Source organism: Labrus bergylta, chromosome 3, assembly GCF_963930695.1.
Source record: "Labrus bergylta chromosome 3, fLabBer1.1, whole genome shotgun sequence".
Classification (NCBI taxonomy): domain Eukaryota; kingdom Metazoa; phylum Chordata; class Actinopteri; order Labriformes; family Labridae; genus Labrus; species Labrus bergylta.
In genome coordinates, this window is record NC_089197.1 from 28,987,783 (window position 1) to 29,013,773 (window position 25,991).

The window sequence follows — 25,991 nt, forward strand, 5'->3', positions numbered from 1 at the left end:
CATAGTGCATTTTATTTATTGACATATTTTATTTGGTCAGAGTAATTTGTTTTGATTAAAGATTTTGTTAATAAATTTACAACTTGACTTTGGATCCGTGGCTGCGTTTTGTTTTTTAATAGCGTGTGTCAAACCTGCTCAGCGGTGGCTTACCTGGAAGTCAGTTTAGTTTGAAGCCATAACAAAAATATCTGTGAAAAACTCACAGGGCTACTCAGCTGCTAATCTGCTCCACTGTTTTTTTTGTTTTTGTAATTCACGTTTTTATTAATTTTTGCATCATTTACATCAAAAGTATAAACACAAATATTGATGCCTTTAAGTGTCTGGAATCAGTAAATAAGAAGAAGCAGCCACTCATTAAAAAAATAAAAACATATATATACATATAGACCTACCTACAAACAAATAACCTTAAGTCCACAGCAGTATTATGATATTTCATACAAATTCATTAACAATAACAACACAGATCTTCCCCAACATTGTCCTTTACCCTCTCTAAGATGCAAGATTCCTAATATAATAAATGCTCTTCACATCTGGCTACTTCTGTTTCGGACATTGTTTAGTCTGGCAGTCATATTTTCGAAAGCAGCAGTTTCCGTCATAAGTTTGAGCCATTCTGTAAACTGTGGTTAGTATGGGCTCTTCCAATTATGCAGAAGAATCCTGGCAGCTACAATACAACCTGTTATTATCAGTGCAGACTGTGCTTTAGAAACTCCTGCTGATATTAGAAATCTGTCCTCTAACAGACAGAGCTGTGAGGACTCAGGTAGAGTCTGTTCCTGCCAGCCTTCGAGACTCTTCAGCACTACTTTCCAAAAAGGTTTTTTTTTCTATTGACTGTTAAAGGTTTAGTGCAGGCTCTGAATGATTTTGATTTGGCTGCTAATGTTTTTTTCTATCAGTGGAGTGATGTTAGTTCAGTATAATAATACGTTACTAGCTCAGGTTAAACAACAGCCAACAACTACAGGTTATCTTCCTCAAAGAGGGGCCACATATCATCCATAAGAAGTGACCTGCACAGCACAACGGGCTGGGTTGGTAAGGTTTTCTTTACTGTTGGCTGTTTTTTTAAACAGAATTTTTGGAATATAACAGAGACTTTATATCATATGTACATTCTTCTACTTTTCAAGCTACATTTCCAGAAGCTTAACTAAAGACAGATATATGGGGTTGTTCTGCAGGTTGTTTGACATCGTTCAGCATGTGTGACCGGATGACTGACTGCTTCTGCTTTTTTTTTTCATGAATTATACATTCAGGACAACCATTTACTTTTTTTGTACAAATGGCTTTAGCACAACCTGAAATAAAGAGTGATGATTAACAGTCACTGTGCATCTCCATGGCAACACTTGCCAACAGCCAATGGGAGGAAATGGGAGGTGTGTGTGTGACCACGTGGTCGACCTTCATCTGGTGAGTTCTGTGCTACTGTGGAGGCACAAAAAACAAACACACAATACTGTAAATCCATGCACTGCTGTGAACCTTCATTGTACCTGAAAACACCTTGTTTGCAAACCGATGAAAAATGCAGAAAGAAAGCAATCTTTCCAGGCAGTTCTTTAAATGAGTCAACAGAATGGTTGACTTTCAGTCAGTCTATTAGCTGAGCTAAATGGTTTCTGACTCATCACTTCACCAGTTTATTCTAATTAATAGTTCTATTCACATCAATTATATTCATCAACTACAGCTCCCACAAGTCTTTGACACAAGAGAGCTGTCAAAATCTCATGAGACCTGGGAACCCATGAACAGTGAAGTGTAATGACATCTAACTCCTTTCATAAGAGAGGAGAGGAGAGGAGAGGAGAGGAGAGGAGAGGAGAGAAGAGGGTAAGGACGTGTTCAGATTTCACAGTGACTGATTGTATGTGTCTATTTTGTCTCTATTTTCTCTTAAAACCAATACATTTTGTTTCCATTTAGTCTGAACATATTTGTTGCAGGTGACATGATTTGTAATGTACAGACAGGACAGTGATTGTATTTGTAAAGGTGCACTATGTAGTTTTGATAGAGAAATGTGAAAGTTGTTCATAACTCTATAGACAAACTGTCCTCGAAGGAAAATGTGGTCCCTGGAACAATGTTTGAAGATAAAATGCTACGCGATAAGTTATGGTGGAGGGCCCACTACAGTGAAAGCGTAACACTCCTGGTAGCTTTTTAGCTCCAAACAGTGTTGTCAGTCATTAGCTTTTGGTTGAGGGCCACTTTCAGTTTGAGTCCATATCAGACTCAAACTATGAAGCCCTTACAGCAGATGAAAATGACAGATGTTGATCTATTGTTCGGTTACTTTTCCTTTGGATCACCTAACATTTTTCATTATTTATTTTTATTTTCCATGTAAAAAAAAGGAATACTTTTTATACATAAAAAATCTTCATTGACAAGACATGGATGAAGTGGATTTTAATTCATATCTGTTCAGACATTTTCCTCTGATAGTGTTATTCCTTCATTCTCTCATCAACCTTGAACATATCAAGTAGAACCGCTCATGGAAGATTGGATGAACCAGAATCTTCTTGATACAAGTTTAGTGGAGGAAATTGTTCAGATATAAATCCATAAGAACCATCAGTGAGACTCGTTTGAGTTTTCTCACTCTTTGAAATGTTGTTTATCAAAGGGATGTCGAAGCTTTACATTTCTATAGAGCAACTGTGCATCAGTGAGGTCATTGTTCAATCTTCAAATCATCAGTTCTACATTTTTTATCATATTCACTATCCAAACAGGTGGACATTCCCTGCAGTTCAACTTGTTTTCAGTGTTTGAACCAGATAATGAGAGGAGCAGTTGTCCTATAACATCAACTATTTTTAAAGAAAGTTTTCTTTACAATTTCCCAGTTTGGGATCAGTAAATTAATTCTATTCTATTCTATATAACTTGTGGAACTGTTTAAGAAGCTCATTTTTTTAGTAGCAGGTTTTTTTTTAAAGTTTGGGTTATTGTCTTTAAAAAGAACCACCTTTACAGTCATGTTTTTTTCTATACATTTTAAAAAGACTTCATTAATTGAACCTAAAAGACCCTATTGGCACTACTTACATTGCAGCAACAGAAGCAATCAAATAAACGAAGAAACTGAAGTACATGTTTCAGTGTCTTAGACGGTTCCCACATTCACACAGGTTTATTTTTTTAATCCTGATGATCTTAAAGACAATGAGAAAGGCTCCCACACACTGTCTGGCGATGAAGGTCGGTTAGATCGAAATGTTGTTTCATATCAAATATCAAATATGTCAGCATAAAGCAAGACAGTGTGCAGGAAGCCTTTCTCATTGTCTTTAAGTTTGACCCTATTCTGGGGAGATGTCTCTGAAAAATGTTCAACTTAATCCTGAATACCTGCAATGATTAACAAGAAGAAGCTCAGCATGAATGACCATTTAAAAAAAGAGAGCGAGGATAAACCACAGCAACAAAATGCATCTGCCCTCCAATCGCTGTCACCACTGCAGGTCAAAAATTCAACATGAATTCATCATAAAACACAAGCTGACGCCGACACCGACACACTGCGTCCCTGTCTCTAAAAATAATCCAGCTCATTATGAGCTACGGACAATTGGCTTTTGGCTGTCCAAGTTTTCACATTTGCACTTTAAAAGATGGCAAGAACACAACTGTTGCAAAACACTGAGGTAACTTTCAAGTCAATGAGGTGTGTCTCACTATCCCTGAGCAGAACTGAGGGTTTGAAAAGAGAGCAGAGGAGATGAGAGGGAGAATGTGAGAATGAACCCTGAGGAGGCTCATTTATATTCAGGATGGAAATAAAAGAACTGATAGTTAAGCATTCGTCAGCTGGATACTTTGCAGGCTTCAATCTCTTTGATTCACAGACAGTATTCATGGCCGTTTTTACATAACTCGTTAATGATCCACAGAGACCGACAGGAAAGAGAGAATGGGGGTGCATGAGTGCATACTTGAACCTGTTATTACACCTAAGCCTGGTTACCTTTAGAGCTCATTGAGACAGTAAAACAGACAGCCAGCCAAGGCTAATCTGTTTAATGTCATAAACAGATTTATAATCTGCTCCTTTTGTGTTCAGCACTTTTAAGGCTGAGTTCTGTCATTTTCTGTCATTATGACATAACTGACAGTTTTAAAGGATAAATGATATAACTCGTTATTTAGGAATGATTATTATGAACAGAGATCTTCAGCTATTAGTGTCTGTAATTCACAGTTAACTTTGCTCATCTTCAGCAAAACAAACACAAAATCCCAGAAAACTACATAAAAATGTTGTTAATGTGGATCTTAAGGCTGAAAAAGCGACAGAGGGTTCTACTTTTCTTGAGCCCCCCCCCCCCCCCCCCCCCCCCCCCAAAAAAAAAAATCCTTATGGACATCTGCAAAAGATTGTTGGTCTTTACTTATGATTGGGCATCCTGCAGGGACTTTTTGGGTTACAAACAGACTGAAGCAATATACCAGCACACAGGACACAAACAAGCTGATATCTCTGCCTGAAGAAGCCAACACAGAAGTGTTTTAAAAAAACTGCAGTTCCCTAAAGGAACCCCACGTTTTGTACTCATGCAGCTCTCTCAATAGGTGAGTCTCAATTGTTTACTGTGTCTTTTACAGACTGGTTTTGATAACTGTGCCAGTCTTTTCTCATCTTACATGCCACCATCTTCTTTAGGCAACTTCAAAAGGCAGTCAACATTGAGTGATGAACAGTGGTTAAATCCTTTATTTATACAGTTTATTAGATATATGAGCAAAACATGTGAGCCGACTCTGCTGATTCAGAGTAGCCATGGTATGATAGCATTTTTAAAAAAGGACTAATGTGAAGATAATTTAGATCAATGATTAAATTCTAAGACACTGAATGGTGAAATATGCCCATGTAAAACAACTTTAGCTAGCACCTAATAATTTAGCAAACAGCAGAGGATAGCTGTGAAATAAAACAAGTACGTGCTGCTATCAGCGGCAGGTCAGCCATCTGGAGTACCTGCATTATTCCCAGTGGGCCATTTGAACTGTTATGAAAAGATTAAAAAAACGGCCCTGGCTGTTTGCTTTTGAATTAGTGTGGCCAGCCAGCTGCAGACGTGTGTGTGTGTGTGTGTGTGTGTGTGTGTTTATTGCGAGGGTATAAACACATTACATCTCCTCATTCCGTCAGATTCACCTCACATCAGTTAGTAACACTAGAATTTTAACTCAGCATGCAAGCTAGAAACGGGTTAAACAACCGAAAAGCAGATTTTGCATCTTGGACATCATTAACTGTACAATACATATCCTGCATTATTCAAATAAATAAACAGTTTTAGGCCTTTGTATCCTAATGTCTAGCTCTTTAAGATTGCAGGTGTCATGGTGATGAAATTATGAAACTCTTTGTTACATCGGTGTTTGCAGTGGCAGAGGGAATAATGTCCTCCATTCCCTGACAGCCTAAACCTTTACATGACACCCAGCCTTTATTTGTCCTGTGTGTGAGGACAGAGAAAGGGATCATGAGCTCATAACCTACAGGTCTGAGCCAGGGCTAATATGGCACCTAATTGCAAGAGAAACCACCACGATGTGTACGATAATAGTATTAACCTAATACTGTCCTCACTGCTAACATCAAAACAGGTTTTTACAAGTTGTAAAATAATTGTATACTATTCAGGAAATACAGGTTGCAACTCAAATGCTGTGACTCAGCAGTGTTTCTGTATTTGGGCCGCTTGATATCAATTTCAAACATGCAGTGCTCATAAAAATATGAAAATATCTTAACAACAAAAAACTGGACTGTTATTGATGGAGGCAGAAGTCATCATATATATTCTCTTAATCTCTAGAAACAGAAATCTGCTGATGATTGCAGAAGTGAAGGCGAGGGTCTAAATTTTGGGAGCCACAAGTAACCTGTTTGCTGAGTCAGGTATTTCCCCATTCTGTGAATTACATGAATTATGTTTGGATATGTACAAGAATAGCAGTTCATAGGGAGAGCAAAGGAAATTAAACTTATCAACTATAGTGTAATCCTGAAACTGATAAACTCTGCATATATATGTAGATAGCATCTAATCATAGATGTCAATTAACTCCATTAACACCATTCTGGAATCTCAAAGTGAAAGATTGTAATCAATGACCACTGGAAAAAGCTTAACGCTCATTAGCTCAAACATTTACACTAAAAACTGCTGGCTGCACTAAAAGTTCTGAACAACTGTGCGCTTGAGACTCAATATTCCTTTCATTGGCAGCAAAGGGGTTCTAAAACAGGGGTCTACACAACGTCTTAACAAGCGAATTTGTCTTATTTCTTGTAAACAACATCACATCAAAATTAGTATAAATCTCATTCACCAAAACAGTCCAGATAAAAATCTTATTTCAAGATATTACAAGCAAAAACAAGACCTGAATTCCTTCTTTTACTGTAAGTACAAAGAGCTGCCAGTAGAGAAAGTGAAACAACATGTGTATCTGGACTTGTCAGGTGATGTGGCTTAGATAATGCAATGAGATATTTCTGCTGACAAATTAGACAAATTCACTTAACAGTGTTTCTATGATTATCGCTACAAGAGCAGTGTTTAACCCTTTATCACAAATACAGAACCTTGTTAAAGGTCCAGAAAACGTTCATGAGCCCACAGCACACACGGTTCACAGTGTTGCTGGGAAAGAGGAATTAGAGAGATAAACTTGGCTTAGGAATCTCTCTTTCTGGAACATCCCTCTGGAGGACATTCAGGAAATTAGACAAACACTCACACTCTGCTACGTTATCAGCCTCCATCCCTGTTTCCATCCCTGTGAAGCACCACAGAACAGTAATTACTGTAAATGTTGGAGCGACAGAGAGAGGAGCAGAGAGGGAGGATAAAGGAGACGAGAGAGATAGGGGCTGTCGCAGCTAGAGCCAAAAGATGTTCATTAAGCCAACCCCACCCCCAACTCTCATATACACATTACACTACCATAATCATTATAACATACTAACGCACATGTATACAGGCCTGCATACTGCAACATATTGCTCCTCAAATCACTTTGCAGGATTAAATGCAACATCCAGATTTGTATTCAAAATTATGCAAATGTTCAGGCGCCTCTCCTCCGGTCTGTTCTTGATTTCCCTGTGCTTACCCATCGCAGTTTTATTATCTTTTTTTCCACATTCTTTCTCTCTCTACTTATTAAATCATCCTCCTTTTATAACATTTCTTATCATTTACTCATAATTATTTCCATCTGTTTGAAGCTTTTTCTCACCACCATGCTGCTTTCAATATGCTTTCCTCTTTTCCTTTCTTTTCCCCTGTTCCCTCATTTCCTACACTTCTTTCCTCTTCCCTTTCTCCTCTCCTCATTCTCTTCATGTCTCCCCATGAGCCCACACACATGCAGCCACTCTAAGTCAATTAAACAAATGGTTTTTATTCTCTCTTTCTATTATACTGTCTCTGACTGCATTCATGATGGACTTAAAGTCATTAAACTAAGCTCTGTGTGTGTGTGTGTGTGTGTGTGTGTGTGTGTGTGTGTGTGTGTGTGTGTGTGTGTGTGTGTGTGTGTGTGTGTGTGTGTGTGTGTGTGTGTGTGTGTGTGTGTGTGTGTGTGTGTGTGTGTGTATATTTTGCAAAGCTTAAGCTAATTAGGAAGCGCCAATGGCTCTGCAAGCTACAATGGCAGACCGGGGAAATGTTGGAGAGATAAGGCTGCACAAACTAAAAAATACATGAATGGATTATTGTTATGACTTTACACACACCACACGCGACAAACACACAATGTGCTACTGCAGCCAAGGAAATACAAAGAGTGTTTTGTTTGATTCATTTAATTTAATGGATTGATTTGATTTATTTGTCAACTTTTTTAATCTTTCAAATGTGTCAATCTCCTCCCACCCTCGTTCCTTAACCACTTCCTCCCTCTCTTAGCTTGTTTAGTCAGAGTAAAAGTTTGTCTTACTTCTGCATCTGATAGAATTTGACCCACATTAAAGTTTTGGAGAAGGACAAACTTTATCCTTTGCTTAGTTACACTGGTTTGAAAGCATCTGCATCTCATTTAGCTGCACAACAGATGGTCAATGAAAATCAAGGAAAGCCAGTACTCCTACACACAAACAAGGAGCTACACTTAAACTTTCACAACACACACATTTTCACAAAGCAGTCTAACACCTACACACACATATACACCAGTCATATTACGACAAGCAAGACACAAACACAGACAATATTACAAGCAAAAAAACGAGTGAAGAACATTACACCTACACACAAACACATGAACCCTCAAATGAACACACACACATCTCTGCTCCTGTAATTGAAGCCATGGAAGCGGTAACATTATTGGCTTCATACTCACACATGACATCAGGTAGTTGTCTGTGTGTGTAGACTGTGATAAATCATCGCTAAACATAGGTAATAAACAATACAACACACTTTTCCATAGGGACTCGCCTTCTTTCTAGTATGGACAGATTAGTGTGTGTGTCCGTGTGTGTGTTTCCCAAGAGCCCCAGTTACAGCGTCATACACACAGAACAATAAATACAGCTACTTCAGACCCTTTACCCAGAAGAATATATTCTCTCTCTCCACATCCTGCATTCACCAGCTCGGTTCTTTTCTACATTCTTCTTTTCTCGTATGTTTATTGGATCCCACATTTCTCAGAGATCTCCTATTTTTCATCTTCAGGGTCTAATCTCGCCTTCTTACCCTCTTTTGATATCACCTCCTTTTTAAGACTCTGTCTCTGCAGTCGTGCATCGGTTTCTCTCTTTCCCTCCCTCATTCTGGTCTTCTATTCTTCCTTCTTTCTGATACTTGAAATCTTTACTTGTTCCTGTAGCTACCCAAAAAGACTTGACTTTTTTTGATGATGGCCACTCCACCTTTCTCTCTTCATCCTCCAATCCTCCGTCTGTTCCCATCTCAAAATTCAATTCTCAGTTGTAAGCAACAAAATTATGAATTGTAGATGATGTAGAAAGTCCTTTTTGGATTATTGAGTAAAGAGAAAGCACTTCTGAATCAGACGAACATAAATACAAAAATATAACAATTCAATGTAACTAAGGCTTCAAAAACGTTCCATTCATACATGTAGAGCACAATTTGGGGTCCCTACCTGGATGAAAAATACAGAGACTGTGTTTTTGTCTGAGATGAAATTTCACTTTTGTGCAAAGACTTCACCAAAGAAAACTTTATGTTTATCACCATACACACATCTCAGCGAAGCCGAATACAGACAGCGATGAGACAATCCCAACGAGCACCTTGTTGTGCATGTAGGATACTGTAGGTGATGTTGTGTAGCTCATGTGGCTTTCAGTTTCTTAATACTGCTGATTCAAAGTTCTTGTGTTGTATGATTTCTTAACTTGTCAGCTTGCAGAGAAGACCTTTCACTCAATTTCTCAGTGAAGAGAAAATGGACTCACATAGATGTAGACTGATGTAGACCTTATACCAAATGGATTCAAATTTAAATAGATCCGGGCCCCAGCCTGGAAAAGGATAATAAGGTGGTGTCCAACTTTCACAGAGATTTCAACCTTACCCTTAACCCTGCAGTTGGCCATTAGGCAGTAGAGGGTAAGTATCTGCCCATCTCCTCCTGCTCCTGATGTCTGTCAATCATAACACCTTGAATCTCTTCTCCACAAGACGATCCGATTTGATTCTCGACTCATAAACTGTGATCCCATTCAGGGCGACTCGTTATAATATAGAATGATTTGATTCCATCCAAACCGATCTGATCCAATTCAATGCAAACTAACACATAAATCCCAATAAAATATGTAATTTATGGAACTGTAATGAAAAAGAAAAACAGAACATTTTCAAAATAACGTCTTCATGTTTATTACCTCCTAGATTTTCCAGTTTTTCCAGTTTTCCGAGAGACAAAGGGCCTACTGTACAAATATTCAACACCATGTTTATGAACCTAAGTCTTTATCAGATGGCTCACTTTGACATTTATTCTTTGGGAGCAATATCATGATTCAATATTTGAACAACTTTGTTGATCCCAGGAGGGCATTTCAGTTTGACAGCCTTCCAGTAAAAACAAACAAACAAACAGCGTCTACCACAGTCCTCAAACATGTTGCTGACAAAAGATCTGCTGTGAGGAGCAGGTCGTAAAGAATCAGAAACCAGAACTCAGAATAAGTAATAAATAGAAATGAAAATGTGTTACTCTGACACAGAAATCTAAGCTCTGATGTACAGTACATCTCACTCTAAAGGCCTTGTGAAATCAGTCATGGCCTGTTGTAACTTGGCTCATATGAATTAACCATGTCATGAAAGCCATCACTCCCAAGTCCCAACTAAACGTCTAGGTCATCAATCTCAGCAGTACATGGCACCATAGATGCCTCGATAAGAAGACTTCACTAAGATGTATGTGGGAACAAGTGTTTCATTTTCAGGTCCGCTTGTGCTGCTGCGTGTTAATGCTAGAAGATTGAAGACGCTGCGCACAGTAAACAGAACAAGCAGCAGAACCTAGTGAGGCCACGGGTCCACCTAGCGCTTTTTTCTGAGCGCCAGCGTCTTTTTTCAATTGTTTTCAGTGAGTAGAGAGCGTTTGCAGCAGCAGACGTTCACCCTGAGAAAAAGCGCAGCGCCCAGCGTCTCTTTTCAGATCGCTCTGCCTTTTTTGTGCGACCACTCCGAGCACTCGAGTTGAAAATCTTTCTACTTTTTGAAAAGGCGCTGTAGACATCACAGGCACTCTTTTCCAAATGTATGATATTCCCTGTAGTTTTGCCTCCTGCAGATCATGTCTTATACCCACTTCCTCTTTGTTCCGTGTCTGCTGGGGTAGAACGGAGCAGTGTTGGTCATACAGCGACCGTTGTCAACAGACTGTTGTCATAGAGACAGGGCGGACGTGCTGCGCTCCTCTACTCAGTGAAACTTCATCCACATCCAACCTATCAAGGGCTTTGCTGACCGATCCACTGGGATCTTTAATGTAAAGATTAGTAACAGAGTCGGATCAGTTTATCTTAACACCTAATAATGGCATCCATTTTATCAAGCTTCGAAGGAAACATCTATGGTTCATTCCCCATCATTGAGCTTGCAGAAAGGTGTGGCAGGTGTTGGAAGGATGTTTACAGCTCATGGATGTGATGGTCCACATTGGAGGTTCCCACCTTGTCACGGCACATTTATCTCCTATGGATTTAGCTCTTATTTCTTCTTCAATGCGCACATTTCATCCTGCATGCTCAATGTTGCACTACACCAATGCTGAAAATGTGAAGTCAGGCCTTGTCTTCAGATGCAAGACATGCCAAAGCTGTCCCATGTCTTGAAAAATACTGTTTTTTGTGGCATACTTCAGGGCTGGCAGCCTGGTTCTCCTGGTACATGTTCTAATGCCAGATTACCTGACAGTAAATCTTAAGTAGTCTGCACTTGGCACATTAGTACAGTACAGGTATTTTTCAAAACACTACATTCCCATTTTGTAATTTACACTTTAAAGATTGAGACTTTCTGTAGAGTTTCAGAGGTTCTATAATTCAAGATTTTAAAATGTAATTGATGGCATTGGACATTACAAAATTGAGCCTGTGAGGTGCCTCTTAAATGTTATATATAACTGTAAAAGCACAGTTAAAGAGACTTTGTCTTACAGGGAATGACGAGAGAGAATGTCAGAGGTGTGAGTGAGGCAGCAGCAGAGAGCTTATGAATGAGGCTGAGAGAAGACGAAACAGAGGAGCAGGATTAAAGCCCAGTTCTAGAGGTGAATGTTTTTTAATGGGGTAACATGTCTGGCATGTAAGGGGTGTTTGTGAGTAACTGCAATTTCATTTTCTGCATTATTTTATTAAAAAAACAATGTTATTCACTTTACAGATGTAAACATCATTTCTCCACACTCTTATAATCTTTATAGGGCTTAGCCAAACAAATCACTAGAAATCCTGCCAATAAGCTTATTGAATTTCATCAAAATGAAAGTCGGATTGGGTTCCAATCTAGCAAGTGTTGATGCAGCATAACAGGTTCATACTCACACACAAACACACACACACAGGCTACCTGTAGTGTACAGAAACATCAAACATTATCCGAGGCACCCACACAAACAGACAAAGAGACATTTGTCAAAACATGAACAACATATAGGTGTTGGAATGTATAATTAATTGTGATTGGACATAAACATGCTAGTAGAAGCACACACGCACAAACACACAAACACACAAACACCCAGAGCATAGAGGGAGAGCTGCGCGAGGGAGGCAATAAAATATGCCTTGGCCAGATCTCATCTGTCACTGCTTATTGCAGTACCCCAGTCTGACCAACACACACACACAAAAACACACACTAGTGCAGAAGACAAAAAACCCTACAGTAGTAGTGCACGCACGCACGCACGCACGCACGCACGCACGCACGCACGCACGCGCACCTTCTCCTGGGTATATTAAGAGCAGTAATGATGCTGTGGCATGACTTCATTGTGTGTTTGTGTAGCAGTATTAGTGCTCTGTGGGGGGAGCAGCTATTAAGATAAAGAATGGTTTTATAGCACAAAACACTCCCCAACTGAAACAGAATAGACCTCCCCCCACCCACACACACACACACACACACACACACACACAAATCTACACTCACAGTAATGACCTATTTTGTTATTTTTTGTTGATCACACTGAACATTCAAAGTACACAATAATAAACTGCTCATTTGTTATGTACTTGAGCCATTAAAAGGAGCATACGGGGAGGAGGAGAAATGGAAAAGAAGAGGCTCAATGAGTAGTTGGGAGAATAATGAGGAGAGAGGCATAGAAAGAGGGGGAAACAGAGACAGCAGGACGGTCGGTGAGAGGAGAGTGAGCTACTGAAATACAGAAACAGAGAAGACAGTTCAGAGGGTGAAGACAGAGAAAGTGAAATGAAGGACTTCACCACTCCTCTACATCGCCCATACAGGATGCTATCATATGCAAATACAGTGCCCCCTATTGGCAGCACATGGGTTGAAGATAGTTTTCTTTTTGTGGTACTTCCTTTAAGGATGTTTGTTTTCTGTGTCTACACTGACATTGTTTGAATGGATGGGTGGCACATGGTTGATAGGAAATTAATTCATTATGACTGCAAGTTTTTACTGCAAACACAGATTTAAACAAATTCCATTCAATTCTCTCCCAGTAGTTGTCCTAAACTTGAGCATTTTCACAATCAACATCCTGGACATGTTTAAATTGGTCACAGAAAGTGAGTATTATCTCACCCTTGGTATGAACAGTAAACTTCTAAAATAACAACTCCCAATCTCTATGTTAGGAACCTTTGAAAACTTTTTTTCTTTTTGTTTCACAGTTCCTGTACTGATTCAATTGGGAGGGGGGGGGTTACCATTTCAATATATGGTAGGACATAATGGTGCTAAGCTAACCAAATTAAGTACATACAACATGTGTAATTGTTCGTGTTCTTAAGGCATATCCTACTAAGCAATATCTCAAAAGAATACATGGATTGTAAAGAAACATGCATAAACAACCAATAAAAAAAATGATTTAAATATAATACAAGACTATGTAATGTGGGTCACTTCCTGGATTTAAACTTCTTCATTGGGATGTTGCAGAATCTCCATATTAGATCTTTTCATTGAAGGAATTTTCATCTGCACAACAGCGTAAGCCACTGATTGTTAAAGCATCACCATATAACAAGTGTTTAAATGTGGCATGGCCAGCGGCAACAACGGAATGAGTACATCAGCGAACAACATATGAGGAGGTTGGACAGAACAAGTCTGCATAGCTTTCCCAACGTCCAGTGAATAGACACGTCTTCTCAAGTCAACTTTGAGGGGGACCAGTCACAGTTTGTGTGCTGTCCATGTTGTTCCTCATAAACACAGAAGGCTCATGGTGTTTCATTTCCACAGATTTGCAAATCAGATACAGTAGAACTTCCATCTAATGAATTACTTTAGTAACAATACAATAATGAAGTGAAGTCTTTAGACTTTATCTACAATATGAATCAGTAAGATAAGAAGACAAATGAAAGAGTAAGAGACATGAAATGTGGGTGAGATGTGTGCTGTGAGCTTTAAATGATTTTCATGAGTCACTACATTGTCCGGTACTTTACAGACAAATAATGACACTCTGCCAGTCTACCAGCAGTACAGCATTGAAGTTATTCTGTCGGCAGAAGGTTTACAGCTTCAGTAATAGGATTATATGGTGTCTTGCCTCAGCAAGAAAACACTGCAATGTCTGAGTCGGTTGCCCCACTGACCATAATAAGTTATGTGTCAGAGTGTGAATTGTATTCACTTTGGAACAACTGTGCATTACACTACACACAAACATGTTATCAAAATATATATATATATATATATATATATATAAAGAAAAACTGTAAGACGTAGGTACAGATACGTTGTTTTACTTTCACATGCACATAAAGAACATTAAAGCTCCGATCGTTATTCTCTGTCGATCTTACACACTGACATGCTGTCACTCCAACTGCTAAATTATTTAAATGTCATCCCCTCAGCTCTTGTTCTTAAAAGGTGTCACCCTGTGACAACTTATGTTAGCTGACAAACTCATTTTCAGCAAGCAGCTTTCACTAAGTTACAAGTCTACCCCTTCACTTTTTGTTTACATTTCATGTCCTGACACACTTAGTGCTGTTCCTGCTCTCTTTGAAGCTCTCTCTCTCTAACTATCTTCATGTTTCCTACTCTCCTCTCCCTCATCATCCCTCATCATCCCTCTCTCTCTCATTGTTCCCCTCTTTATTCTCACACTCACTCTTCCTCTCTTTCTTCTTCTCTTTAATCCACTCAGTGTTGTTTCGCTCTCTTTATCTTCCTCAGTTTGCAGCAGAATTCCCTTCTGAATCTTGATCCTCGTTCAATCAGCAGTTTTCTCAGCTTCACAATCCAATCCCACACGTTCACACACATACGAGACAAATACATGCATATCCCCATCTCGTCAAAGATATTACACACCCAATCTCTGTCTAACTTTCTCAATCCACCCCCATACTTCTTAATTTATTATGATATTTGTTTGTTTGTGTGTTTGTGAAGTGGGTACTGACACTGCAAAGATCCTGTCTTTACATAAAAGAAAGTAATCAAAAGGACTTTGGATCACTGTGCAAACATGCTAACAATGACAATGTTAGCATACTAACGGTAGCCACATAATAATAACTGTGAATGTTCAATGTTGCTACTTTGCAGGTTTTTGATCATGAATATGAATAGGACAACATGACATTCTGAAGTGATGATAATAATGGTCGCAAAGCCAGAGAACTGCCCCAGTTAACATTATACTTCATCCTGCTGGAGAACATAAAGGTCTTTGAACATTTTTGGGGAGGATAAAAAAGGCTAAAGGAAAAGTACTAAGATCATTAAACTAAAAATAGGGTCTGCCCTAAATAGAATCCATCAAATGGGCATGTTTAAAATCCTTACCAGATTGCACAAGATTAATCAAATCTTCAGATATTTAGTCTGGATGTCCTTAAGACTGTGTCATTAGAGCTAAAACCATCTCACTACAAAGTATGAGGAATCAATGAAAGGAGTTGTTTTTTTTTATCAAAATGTGATTCATGAAATAACGAGAACCATCACTTTTATAATGAAGGTCTTGAATTACATCATAAACTCCATGGACTCAGAAGAATACGGTTTTGAACTTTTCTTAGATTTATCAACACCGATGAAACCTATTCTGTCACAGAATTGTCTAAAATGTGTTCAATACAATGAGTCAGAGTTGAAGGTTTATCATCGAGCCTTTTAAATATACAAACTGGTGTCCCACAAGGGTCAATCACTGGTTCTATTAATTTTTTTTTTTCCAATTATTGATGTAAACTTAAAAAATACATTTTTATGTTGATGACAGGATTAAATATGATTCAACCTCCCCCTCCTGGATTTCACTAAACCCATTTAGAGTATTTTTTTTTTTTTACAGTCAACATTTTAAAAACACAATTCGGAATAATCTACTAGTGAATGCTTATGTCCCTCTGGTGAAAGCTGCTTATTGGTAAACTGATGTTGAAATTTTCTGTTTGTATTATTTATTTTTTTTCTGTGACATGTGAAGCATTATATGTTGCTTTATACATACACCCTCTAGTAAAGGTGTTTTTGGAATTATTACAACTAAACTCTGACCTGTTTTGCATATTAAAAAAGCATGAGATGAAATAAGATGAATAACTTGTATGTCATAGTTCACAAGTAAGAATTGTGCATCTTTGTTGTTTGTCGTTTTTATACTCATGTTTCTTCATTTCTGCCTGCTCTTACTTGTTTTTACTCCCTGCTTTTCTATTCATGATCAAGTTTTCTTAATTGTGTAGCACTTTCGTGTGTGTTTTTATGGAAACTCTTAACTCATCAGACAAGCTCAACAAATACAATTATTGTAATTGGACACACACACACACACACACACACACACACACACACACACACACACACACACACACACACACACACACACACACACACACACACACACACACACACACACACACACACACACACACACACACACACACACACACACACACACACACACACACACACACACACACACACACACACACACACACACACACACACACACACACACACACACTTCTTGGAAGACAAACACCTAAAGGCCAAAAAATGTTCAAGAGGAGTCACACAAGCTAACAGATAACAGAGGTAGAGCAGAATCCAGACAAACATCTACACACACATTAAACTCGACTGAAGACAGCTGGTGTGTTTTAAGAGAATTAGACCTGAGGTTGTTCTGGGAATACTAACACACACACACACACACACACACACACACACACACACACACACACACACACAAAAAGCCACATGAGGACCTAATCACAGGTGCTGGGAAGCTCTTAGACATATGTTGGGGTCCATCCAAAAGCAGCAGGAGATGCATATAGCAATAAACAGTTGCTTGTGTCTGTCTTTTGGTGAATATGTAGGAATGTATGTGTGTGTTGTCTCGTGTGCATGGGGGCGCCAAGCTGTAAACGTGTCTCTGTACATATACGAAAGCCAACACTGGCAGATTTGTCTTGTGCTAAAATGGATTTAGCATACCTTTGCAATAAGGCTGAGGGGCTCTTGGCAGGAAGGAGGCAGGGCTGATGTCAGGTGAGGTACTTCCTGTTGCAGGTAGAGCTCCAACATGGATGCCAGCTCAGACAGACCTTGTTTCTTTTGCTCAGACATGGAGCTCAAATCTGCGAGAAATTATTTTAAAAACAATCATCTCCCTGTGTCACTTAACTAACATTAAATCAGAGCAATAAACACAGAGAGTCTTGCAGGACAGACTTACGTGATTCATGCTCCTCTAAGGGGTAGAGCTCCTCACCACCGCTGCTCTGAGACGGGTTTAACTAAAGAGAAGAAGAAGAAAGGGCTATCAGCATGTTATTATAGTAACAAAGACTTATGTTTTGCTACTGTTAAGCTTTATTTGTGGCACTCTTTGAAGCAAATTGCTGTTGTTGGATTAGGTCCTGGAAAAGTTGAATCTCTCTGGCACCAAGAAAACTGCTTTTTTTTTTGGGCGCATGACGATAAAAGATTTTTTTAACAATGCTTTTATTTTCAAGAGTAAGATGAATTTTCCTTCACTAACTGAGTTGCTTTTAACCCTTTTTGAAGAAATAAAGTATGGATTTAAAGTTTTTCATCATGTAACAAATAGGTTTTTCTTTTTGAATGTTTTTTCTGTGTGCGACATGAAGACATACCAGGGCTAAGATGATCCTCGCAGCAAGACGGACAGAGTCAGTGGGAATTCTCGGTAGGAGGCTTCGCAGGCATTTACACTCTCTCTTATGGTCGCACCATGCTTGTTTCTGAAGGAGAAGAGCTTATCAACAATCTGACAGACACACAAACTTGTATACACACTCACACACACACTTTATATGCTACCTGGCAGGTGATGTTGCAGTAGCGGGCCATCTTGCACTGGGAACATCTCAACAAGGTCTCATGTCTAGACACAAGAAGAGAGAGAAAGGTAAGGTTCAACTGACCTTCGACAAGCATTACAGAAAACAAAATGATACAAAGTCTGACTCACTTTATCAAAAAGCTCTCAAGGCCAGGGGTAGCTATAAATAACAGCTCAAGAAGTGCATGAGTCAGCGAGCTTGAACAGGACCAGGACTATAGTCTCTTTTAAAATCTCTGTAGATTTGATTTCTCTTACACCACTTCTGAAATTGTTCTGCAGCTCTATAAACAGAACAGTAAGCTGCAACATCATTGTTACTGCCAATATCTTGACCTTAACCCACGCAACAACCTTGTCTTATCCTTTTCTCTTTGCTACATTAAGCTGTGCGCATCCATTATCTTGTTTTATCCACCTATCCATCGTCTATGGGATCGTCTAAGAGCTATACATTAGGTACACTCTCCTCTCTGTCACATCCTGTTAGTATCAAGACGTGTCGGAGCGCCTGTGTGCTTTCAGTGTCCACTCTGTGTGGGTCTGTCTTTGTGTGTGTGTGTGTGTGTGTGTGTGTGTGTGTGTGTGTGTGTGTGTGTGTGTGTGTGTGTGTGTGTGTGTACATAGTATGCTGTGATTCTTGGAGTGACACTGCTGTCTTTTCCAGTTTGCCTGTCAGTGTGATAACAAGCCAGAGAACAGCAGAGTCTGCTTCACGCTGCCAATTACAGCCGGTAGAAAGGGCACCACAACACAAAACATACGCAAACACACTCAAACACCAACACACAAGAGACATGATGAGAATCACAGGAACTATGTCAAGGTGTGTTTGTGCAGAGGTTACTATGATTCATAGAGATTATATACATTCATATTGCGCTTACAATTGTTGTTCTTCTGATTGGTAAAATAGGTTACAAACAATACTTTAAGGCACAATATGCAACATTCTGAATATTAATATAGCAAAAATCAAATATACCCTATGTAAATATATACAGGAGTCAAACTCCCTCTGGATTTGTTGATCTCAGGTGTGTGTTCACATGGACAGACAGCACTTCCTTCAGCTTGTTAATGTGTCGCTCAAAGGCTCAAACATGTTTCATACATGTTTTCAAGTGAACCCCTACCTGTTCAACCGTTTGCCCTGCCACCACATGGGGGGGGGGGAGAGACGGCCCCGCCAACTCAGGGAAGCTGTGTCTAGCTGCATAAGAAAGAAATGACGAAGTGCCGTTGCAACTGAAGGAGAACCAACAGCCTCTACAAACTGAAGAAAAAACGTTCTATGGCTCAAAAAGACAAACATAACAAATGAATCAACTTTGATATGCAGATCATTACTTGAAACTTGTTATTAGAGGTTTATTAGAAATGGTCTTTTACTGCTGCTAGTTAAACAGGATGAGAAGGGGTGGGTAGAATGGGAGAGAGTATCTGTTTTCACCCACTCTGAAAGTCGTAAAGTAAGCCTTAAATACATCAACTTGCTTACAGAATGGAAATAATATAACAGATGTATGCATTTATTTTTGATGACAATTTGAAATGCCTCGTCGTGCAGGTTAGCAGTCTTGGACTTTGGTCAACAGATGTTCGGCTGTCTACACAGATGTTCCCTCTCACCTGCTCTTGCTGTAAGGTTTGCTGCTCTACCTTCTGCTTTGCACTGCCAGGGGTCAGCAAGGGCCAAGTCCCTGCTGCCAAGCTTACATTGCAAGTCACCCCCTAGCCTATCCTGCAGGTGGTTGGCCCTCAGGGGAAGCCACCATGTAATTCATTGTGTTAAGCCTGGCTGAGCTGTGTCTGTATCCTCACTACAAACTAAGTCAAACACACTTGTGTTACCCTCCCGTCACTGAGTCTCTTCATGATGTTCATGGACAAGACCTCAAAGTGCAGCCCAGAGGAGGACAGTGTTCGGTTTGGGGAAGTCAGACTGGCATCTCTGATATTTGCAGATGACGTGGTTCTGTTGGCTTTAACATTATGCCTCCAGCAAGTACCTGGGCAGCTGCCAAGTGAGGAGCATTCAGGGTTAGAGTCAGCTGATTTAAGTCTAGGGCCATGGTTCACTCATGGAAACAGTGCGTTTTACCCTACCATGTTTTACCCTACAGAGCCTCTCAAGATTGGAAGTAATCTTATCTCTCTTTTTTTCCGGTATTCAAATATGCATTAATTATGATGTCTATGTAATTTCCAACTTTTCCACCCATGCATCTCTGTATGTCTGAAAACACAACACCATATTTGGCACTGTGCACGGTATTCAGTGCCATATCCCAATAGATGCTGGAATCCACATTTTCCAGCAAAGTTTCATTTGGACCAAAATCTGTGCTGCCAAATCAGGCTTGTTTGGAAGAGTTCATTTTGCGATTTGGTGCCTATTGTGAGACATATTTTTTAATTTTGGATGGTGTCCTTAGAGGTTGAAACAATGTTATTTTTGCACTGTCTGCCAGATGCTCTGGCCCTCCTGTTTGTTTAAATAGAAAATACATTGTGCCATAATTGCTCAATGACAGTCACTGGGCCTTCTGATATTGGCTGTGCCCCCCATGTTCAGTTGCCTACTGAAGCTCTTGAATCTCCCCCACCTTAAGGATGTTTGAAAATGTTTTTTTTTTATTGTTCAGGCAATTTATTATGATGTAGAGATGTATTATATAACAAGTAAAAATATAATTCTTTTTAATGTCTTGTTTCATACTAAATGTGTTAATATAACATAGATCATACCAGATGAAATCCAACTGGAGATGTTGCAATGATCGGGATGCTTTTTACAGCAGATTGTTTTGGTCTATAACCTTGAATCCTTTCTCTGAAGCAACATATTGTTAGACAGCTTGTGTGTAATGCTCAATTATTTCATATTAAACCGTGTTTCTTAGCTTCAGTGAGGCACATCTGCCAGATGCTTGGTCTCAAAACTTTGAATTTGTCTTCTTAAACATGTTCATATTCAAAGTCTCTAATGTAGACGCACATGCAATACTCGTACAACTGTGATGCTCGTGTTAATTTAAAATAAGGGCATCTGTATAGGGGGGTCTGGGTTAGCAGAGGAAAGGCTTGGTATAAACTCATATATACTAAGAAGTCTATTTTATGACAAGCAAAAAGGAGAGAAAATGACAATGCTTATTAAATGTTACAATGAATGGTATTATGAGCTTTCACAGACAGAAAATGAGGCAGTGGAGACTGTGTTTTGATGGATTTCAAAACATTAGCCCAGGGCTTATCTTACTAATATGGGACACGTATTAGATTGGACATATGAATGCTGTAGATGACAGAATAATCTTAAAGGCAAAAAAGCAGACATGTGCACAGTACAGTCACAGACGGTGTCATTTTGACAGATAGCTGTGGCCTGTTCATGTAGCGACAGAAGTTAAGTGTTTCCTATGACCATCCATTAGTTCTGGGAGTCTAGCTCCACTCCCACGTCTTCAAAAAGGTTTTCAAAACACACTCCTCTTCACTCCTCACCCTCTTGGTCTGTGTATCGCTTTCCTCTCCGTCTCGTCTTTTTTTACTCAGTCGCTCTCTCTTTATTTGCTATGACCTTTCCTTACTTAAACCATTGGTACAATAATAGTCTATCTCTGGCACGGGGACTGATGGAAACACAGCTTTTCTTGTCATGATGAGATTTAACAGAAACAAGGAACCCACCCACAGCTTAAGAAACATGCTTCAGTTATGAGACACGTAGTAATAACAGCAGATATGAGCAGGCCAGACCCAAACACAGACAGGTTCTGTGCAGCTTCAACAGATGAAAGGTGGTGACAAAACCTCAGAAGCTAAGAGTTTGGTCGCATCACACGCTACTAGACGCAGGAAGTCAATCCATCTAAACATGAACCTAGACAAACACTGCAACGTTTTCAGTCCAGTTCTTGTTCTCTGTCTTTTGCTCTGTGGGACATCGTGCCCCTTAGGACGAAACACACACTCAAAGATCTAAACTGTCTGTGAATGTATTTTTTGCATTGATAGCAATAAAATATTAATATAAATGCTGACACTAAAGGTAAATCTGTTTAAATAAATAGATTCACATAAATATGGAGTCTAACAGAAGTGTGATTTATTGGCATATTGTTTATTGAAACCGAGCAGCAACCTCCGGTGTTGAAAAACAAAGTCAGTGAGGAAGTGCTAAATCCTGGAGTCTGTCGAGTGTAAGCTTGAGGCTGGCTGCAGAGTGCAGATACACAGGAAGTCACATACACTCCCATTCAAAAAAGCCAATTTATATGGCAAAGTTAACATGTTTACAGCCTGGTACAAAGAAAGAACTAGGTCTGATAGCTCATTTCTCAATCAGCACACGCCGTATATTAGAGGTGGGGGAAACAATCGATACAGCATAGTATCGCAATATTTTGTGTGGCGATATTATATCGTCTCATGGCTGCCAAATATCGATATATTTAATATGATATTTTAGATATGCTTTTTAAAAATTTTAACTGCTGAAAGTGTTGCACAATTCATTTTGAACAAGTTACATTGTTAAGAATCCAGAAATAAAAAGACTGAAGTGAGAAGAATAGACTGAGATATTTTTCTTATTTGACAAAAGAGTTCTTGATTTATTTTATTTTAGTGGACATAATATGCTGTTAAAGAGCTTTATCGCAATATAATGTATCGCAATTCTCAGCATATCTCAAAATGTGTAAAATCGCAATAGAATCATATCGTGTTTCGGGTATCGTATATCATGGGGACTCTGGTGATTCCCACCACTACTGTACATGGGGTGATTTTTTTTGATAACGCATCTATTTTGATTTTATGAAGGATTTCTCCTCAGCTCCAGCTCTCAGCCTGTCGTTAGGTTGACTAAAACTTAGACTGAGACAGGATTTCCAGCATGGCGACAGCCATCGCTGGGACTCCATAGCCGCCAACAGATTGGTGACGTCACTCAGGCTTTATCTAATAATATTTACAGTCCATGATTGAAACGCTTCAAATTCATCATGATGCTTCTATTCTGTGTGATACTTTCAAACACATAAGATGTCTGTGGGAATCCCTGTTCAGGCAGTAGGTGTAGAAAATGTGATGTAACAAAAGGGCTACAAAAAAAAGACCAAAAAAAATAAATCAGATGTTGCACAGAAAAATAAAAAATGTCATTGCCATTTAAACCAAACCATTTCATAAGGACTGATATCAGTGATATATTGTGTTATTTTCATGAGTGGATAGAGATGTGTACCCATTTTGAAACCATTCAACATTTATATCCTGTCAAAATAATCTCAATGTATCAATATTTGGGTAAAGTTGTGCATCCAGGTTAATGTTGCTATAGGTTTATAACCATTCAGCCAAACTGTTGAACCGCTCAACTATTGACCAAACTTCTAAATGTTTTAATAAAAGATGGATCCGCTTGATTAAGACTTTCAGAATAAAAGTACATGTTGTCTGGCTCCAGCTTCTTAAATGTTAACATTCTCTTGTTTGTGACTCCACTTCTACGGTTACCTTCATATCTTTGGTTTATGTGTAAAACGAAACACATGAGAACATCCTCATGTCACCTGGGAAACAGTGATTGACATTTTTTTACTATTTTATGCCATCTTATAGAACAAACATCAATTTAAAAGAGGATGTATTTAGTATCAGCTCTTGTTTATTTTTCTCAATTGAGTTTCTCTAAATGAACAATACCAACGTAAACATTAAAAATGTAAAAGTAAATATAACACTAACAGTGATGAGACTTTTATATTCACTGCTAAAAGCAAAGGAAAGGATCCAACAACTGAGTCACTGCATGAGAGAGAAACACTGAGAAAGATGTGAGAGATAAAAATATAATGAATACTGAGCCACAGAAACGCATACATTCACCTCAGCACAGCAACTGTTGTTATGGTGACCACCTCCAGGCTGATCAGCTCTCAGCATTCACACATGTATAAACACAGTATATACATATGTTTGTCACTGTACAGATCACACTCTGATGATTCACATGTTCATGCAGGACTGTGGGTTTCTATCTGGAGTGAACATAATTGAATATTTCCTCTCAGTAAGAATTGCATGGCACTCCTGACAAACAAATCTTTCTGCTCTTTGCTCTCTGCAAAAGAGAGGACGGGATTAGGTGAAATGTGATTCATGTTGATTTCTTGCTCAATCTCTCCAACTTGCAGTATAATAATTATAAGACAATCTGAAATGTCTGACTATAGCTCCATAACAACAACAACAACAACAACAACAACAACAACAACAACATATTTTATAGTAAGATCTTGTAGTTCATCAGTTCAGCTTCCTGTTCATCCTTTGGGATTCTCTGGTGCAGGAAGAAACAAACTCCCACACACTCTGTACATTAATATCATGACTCAAACACACAGTGAGAACGCTGCTCTGGCCTCAGGGCAATGATTAACAAGAGTTCAGATCATACACTATGTACAGTATGATACACACCGATGTAACATAACAGCAGTCTAAATATAGATGTGGACAATTACAGCAAATAAAGGAGGATCAAAATAAACAAAAGAAGACAGCAAGAAAAAACTGAAGAGTTCAAATGAACAGCCCTCATCAGGTGATTAGTATACAGCAGATCTATACTTTCTTTTAGTGGAACATGAATCCTCTGATAATCAGTCTCATAGTCAGTTCTGTTTTTTTTTCTATCTCCCCTTGTCCTTCCTCTCCTGCTGTGTCTCTGTTAGATGTTGTGTGAAGTGATGGTCTTCTGGATGGCAGGTCCATGGTGGGACTGCAGTCACAAAAGAAACTCATGAATAACATTAAATGAGTTTCATTAGAAACATGAATTAAAAATCTGACATCCCCCCCCCCTCTCCAGCTTAATGTCATACCCTCTTTCTTATTGTACAGTTTTTTTTCCCTCTTCATCCACCGCTAACATAACCATTAGGTCATTCTTGCTTTCAATCCCTCCATCTTTCATTTTACTTCCTCCTCCACACAAGGAGTTGGATAATAATCAATTGATGCCAATATCCCGATTATAAAACTGTTACATCTCTACCATGTAAGCATAATGGAAGACGCTGAATCTGCTAGAAAACAATACATTAAGAGGTCGTATGTAATCTATCCATCCTGTTCCTCCTCCGGCTTGGTTATTGGTACATCATCATACATGTTTTATTATTAAAGAAGTTTGACTGAACATAAGATGCACAGCACAAACGTCTCTCTTGCGACTGCTCGCTGCCATTTTGCCTATTACATATCATTGTGTTATATATGAAAATATAAAAATCAGTTTGCTAGATGGATCAGTTTCAAACAGAAGATATTCATTTGAAATCAAAAAATGTAACCTTTTAATACAGACCTGGGTCATTTGGATGGACCTGGGTACGTGACCTTGGACCTGAGACAGTAGGGTCTGGAGAGTTGGGGGGTTGGGGATGACCTGCAGAACGACTGAAGGTGGGAGTCAAACCAGTGGCCGAAGCTTTGAGAGCTATAACCTTTGTACACGAGACACACAATTTAACCACCATTGAGCTAAACAGGCAGACCTAGTTCAATTTGCATTCATATTCAGTATAAACATAAAAGGCCAGATATCTGTACATCTGAATGCTGGCCCTTTATTTAAAAATGAGTTGATCACTCATGCACTGTGTTCTCAAGTTGTGCAAATTGTCAAACAGGAAAACATCATGAAATCCTGAAAAAGTTGATTTCTCTAAATGAATCAAAGTCATGTGCAAGTTAGCAGACAATGTGACAGAAATGAGTGGAGAAAAGAAGTCAGGAAGTAATGCAGAAAAAGAAAAAAAGGAAGGAGGTAAAATCTGTCACCAGACAGCAGAGAAGTAACTGAAACGTTTTTCACATTGGTA

General features: G+C 39.0%; 1 protein-coding gene across 1 annotated transcript in view; it reads right to left on the minus strand.

The window, feature by feature from the left end:
• The window catches only part of smyd3 (SET and MYND domain containing 3), an 82,161-nt gene that overhangs the window by 46,107 nt on the left and 10,063 nt on the right, over window positions 1-25,991 (minus strand). Inside the window, exons 2-5 of the mRNA XM_020648802.3 lie at window positions 18,069-18,132; window positions 17,882-17,989; window positions 17,461-17,521; window positions 17,220-17,362 (exon numbers count right to left, since the gene is read on the minus strand). Coding sequence (XP_020504458.2) covers window positions 17,220-17,362; window positions 17,461-17,521; window positions 17,882-17,989; window positions 18,069-18,132 — 376 coding nt within the window. The remainder of the gene's footprint in view (window positions 1-17,219; window positions 17,363-17,460; window positions 17,522-17,881; window positions 17,990-18,068; window positions 18,133-25,991) is intronic.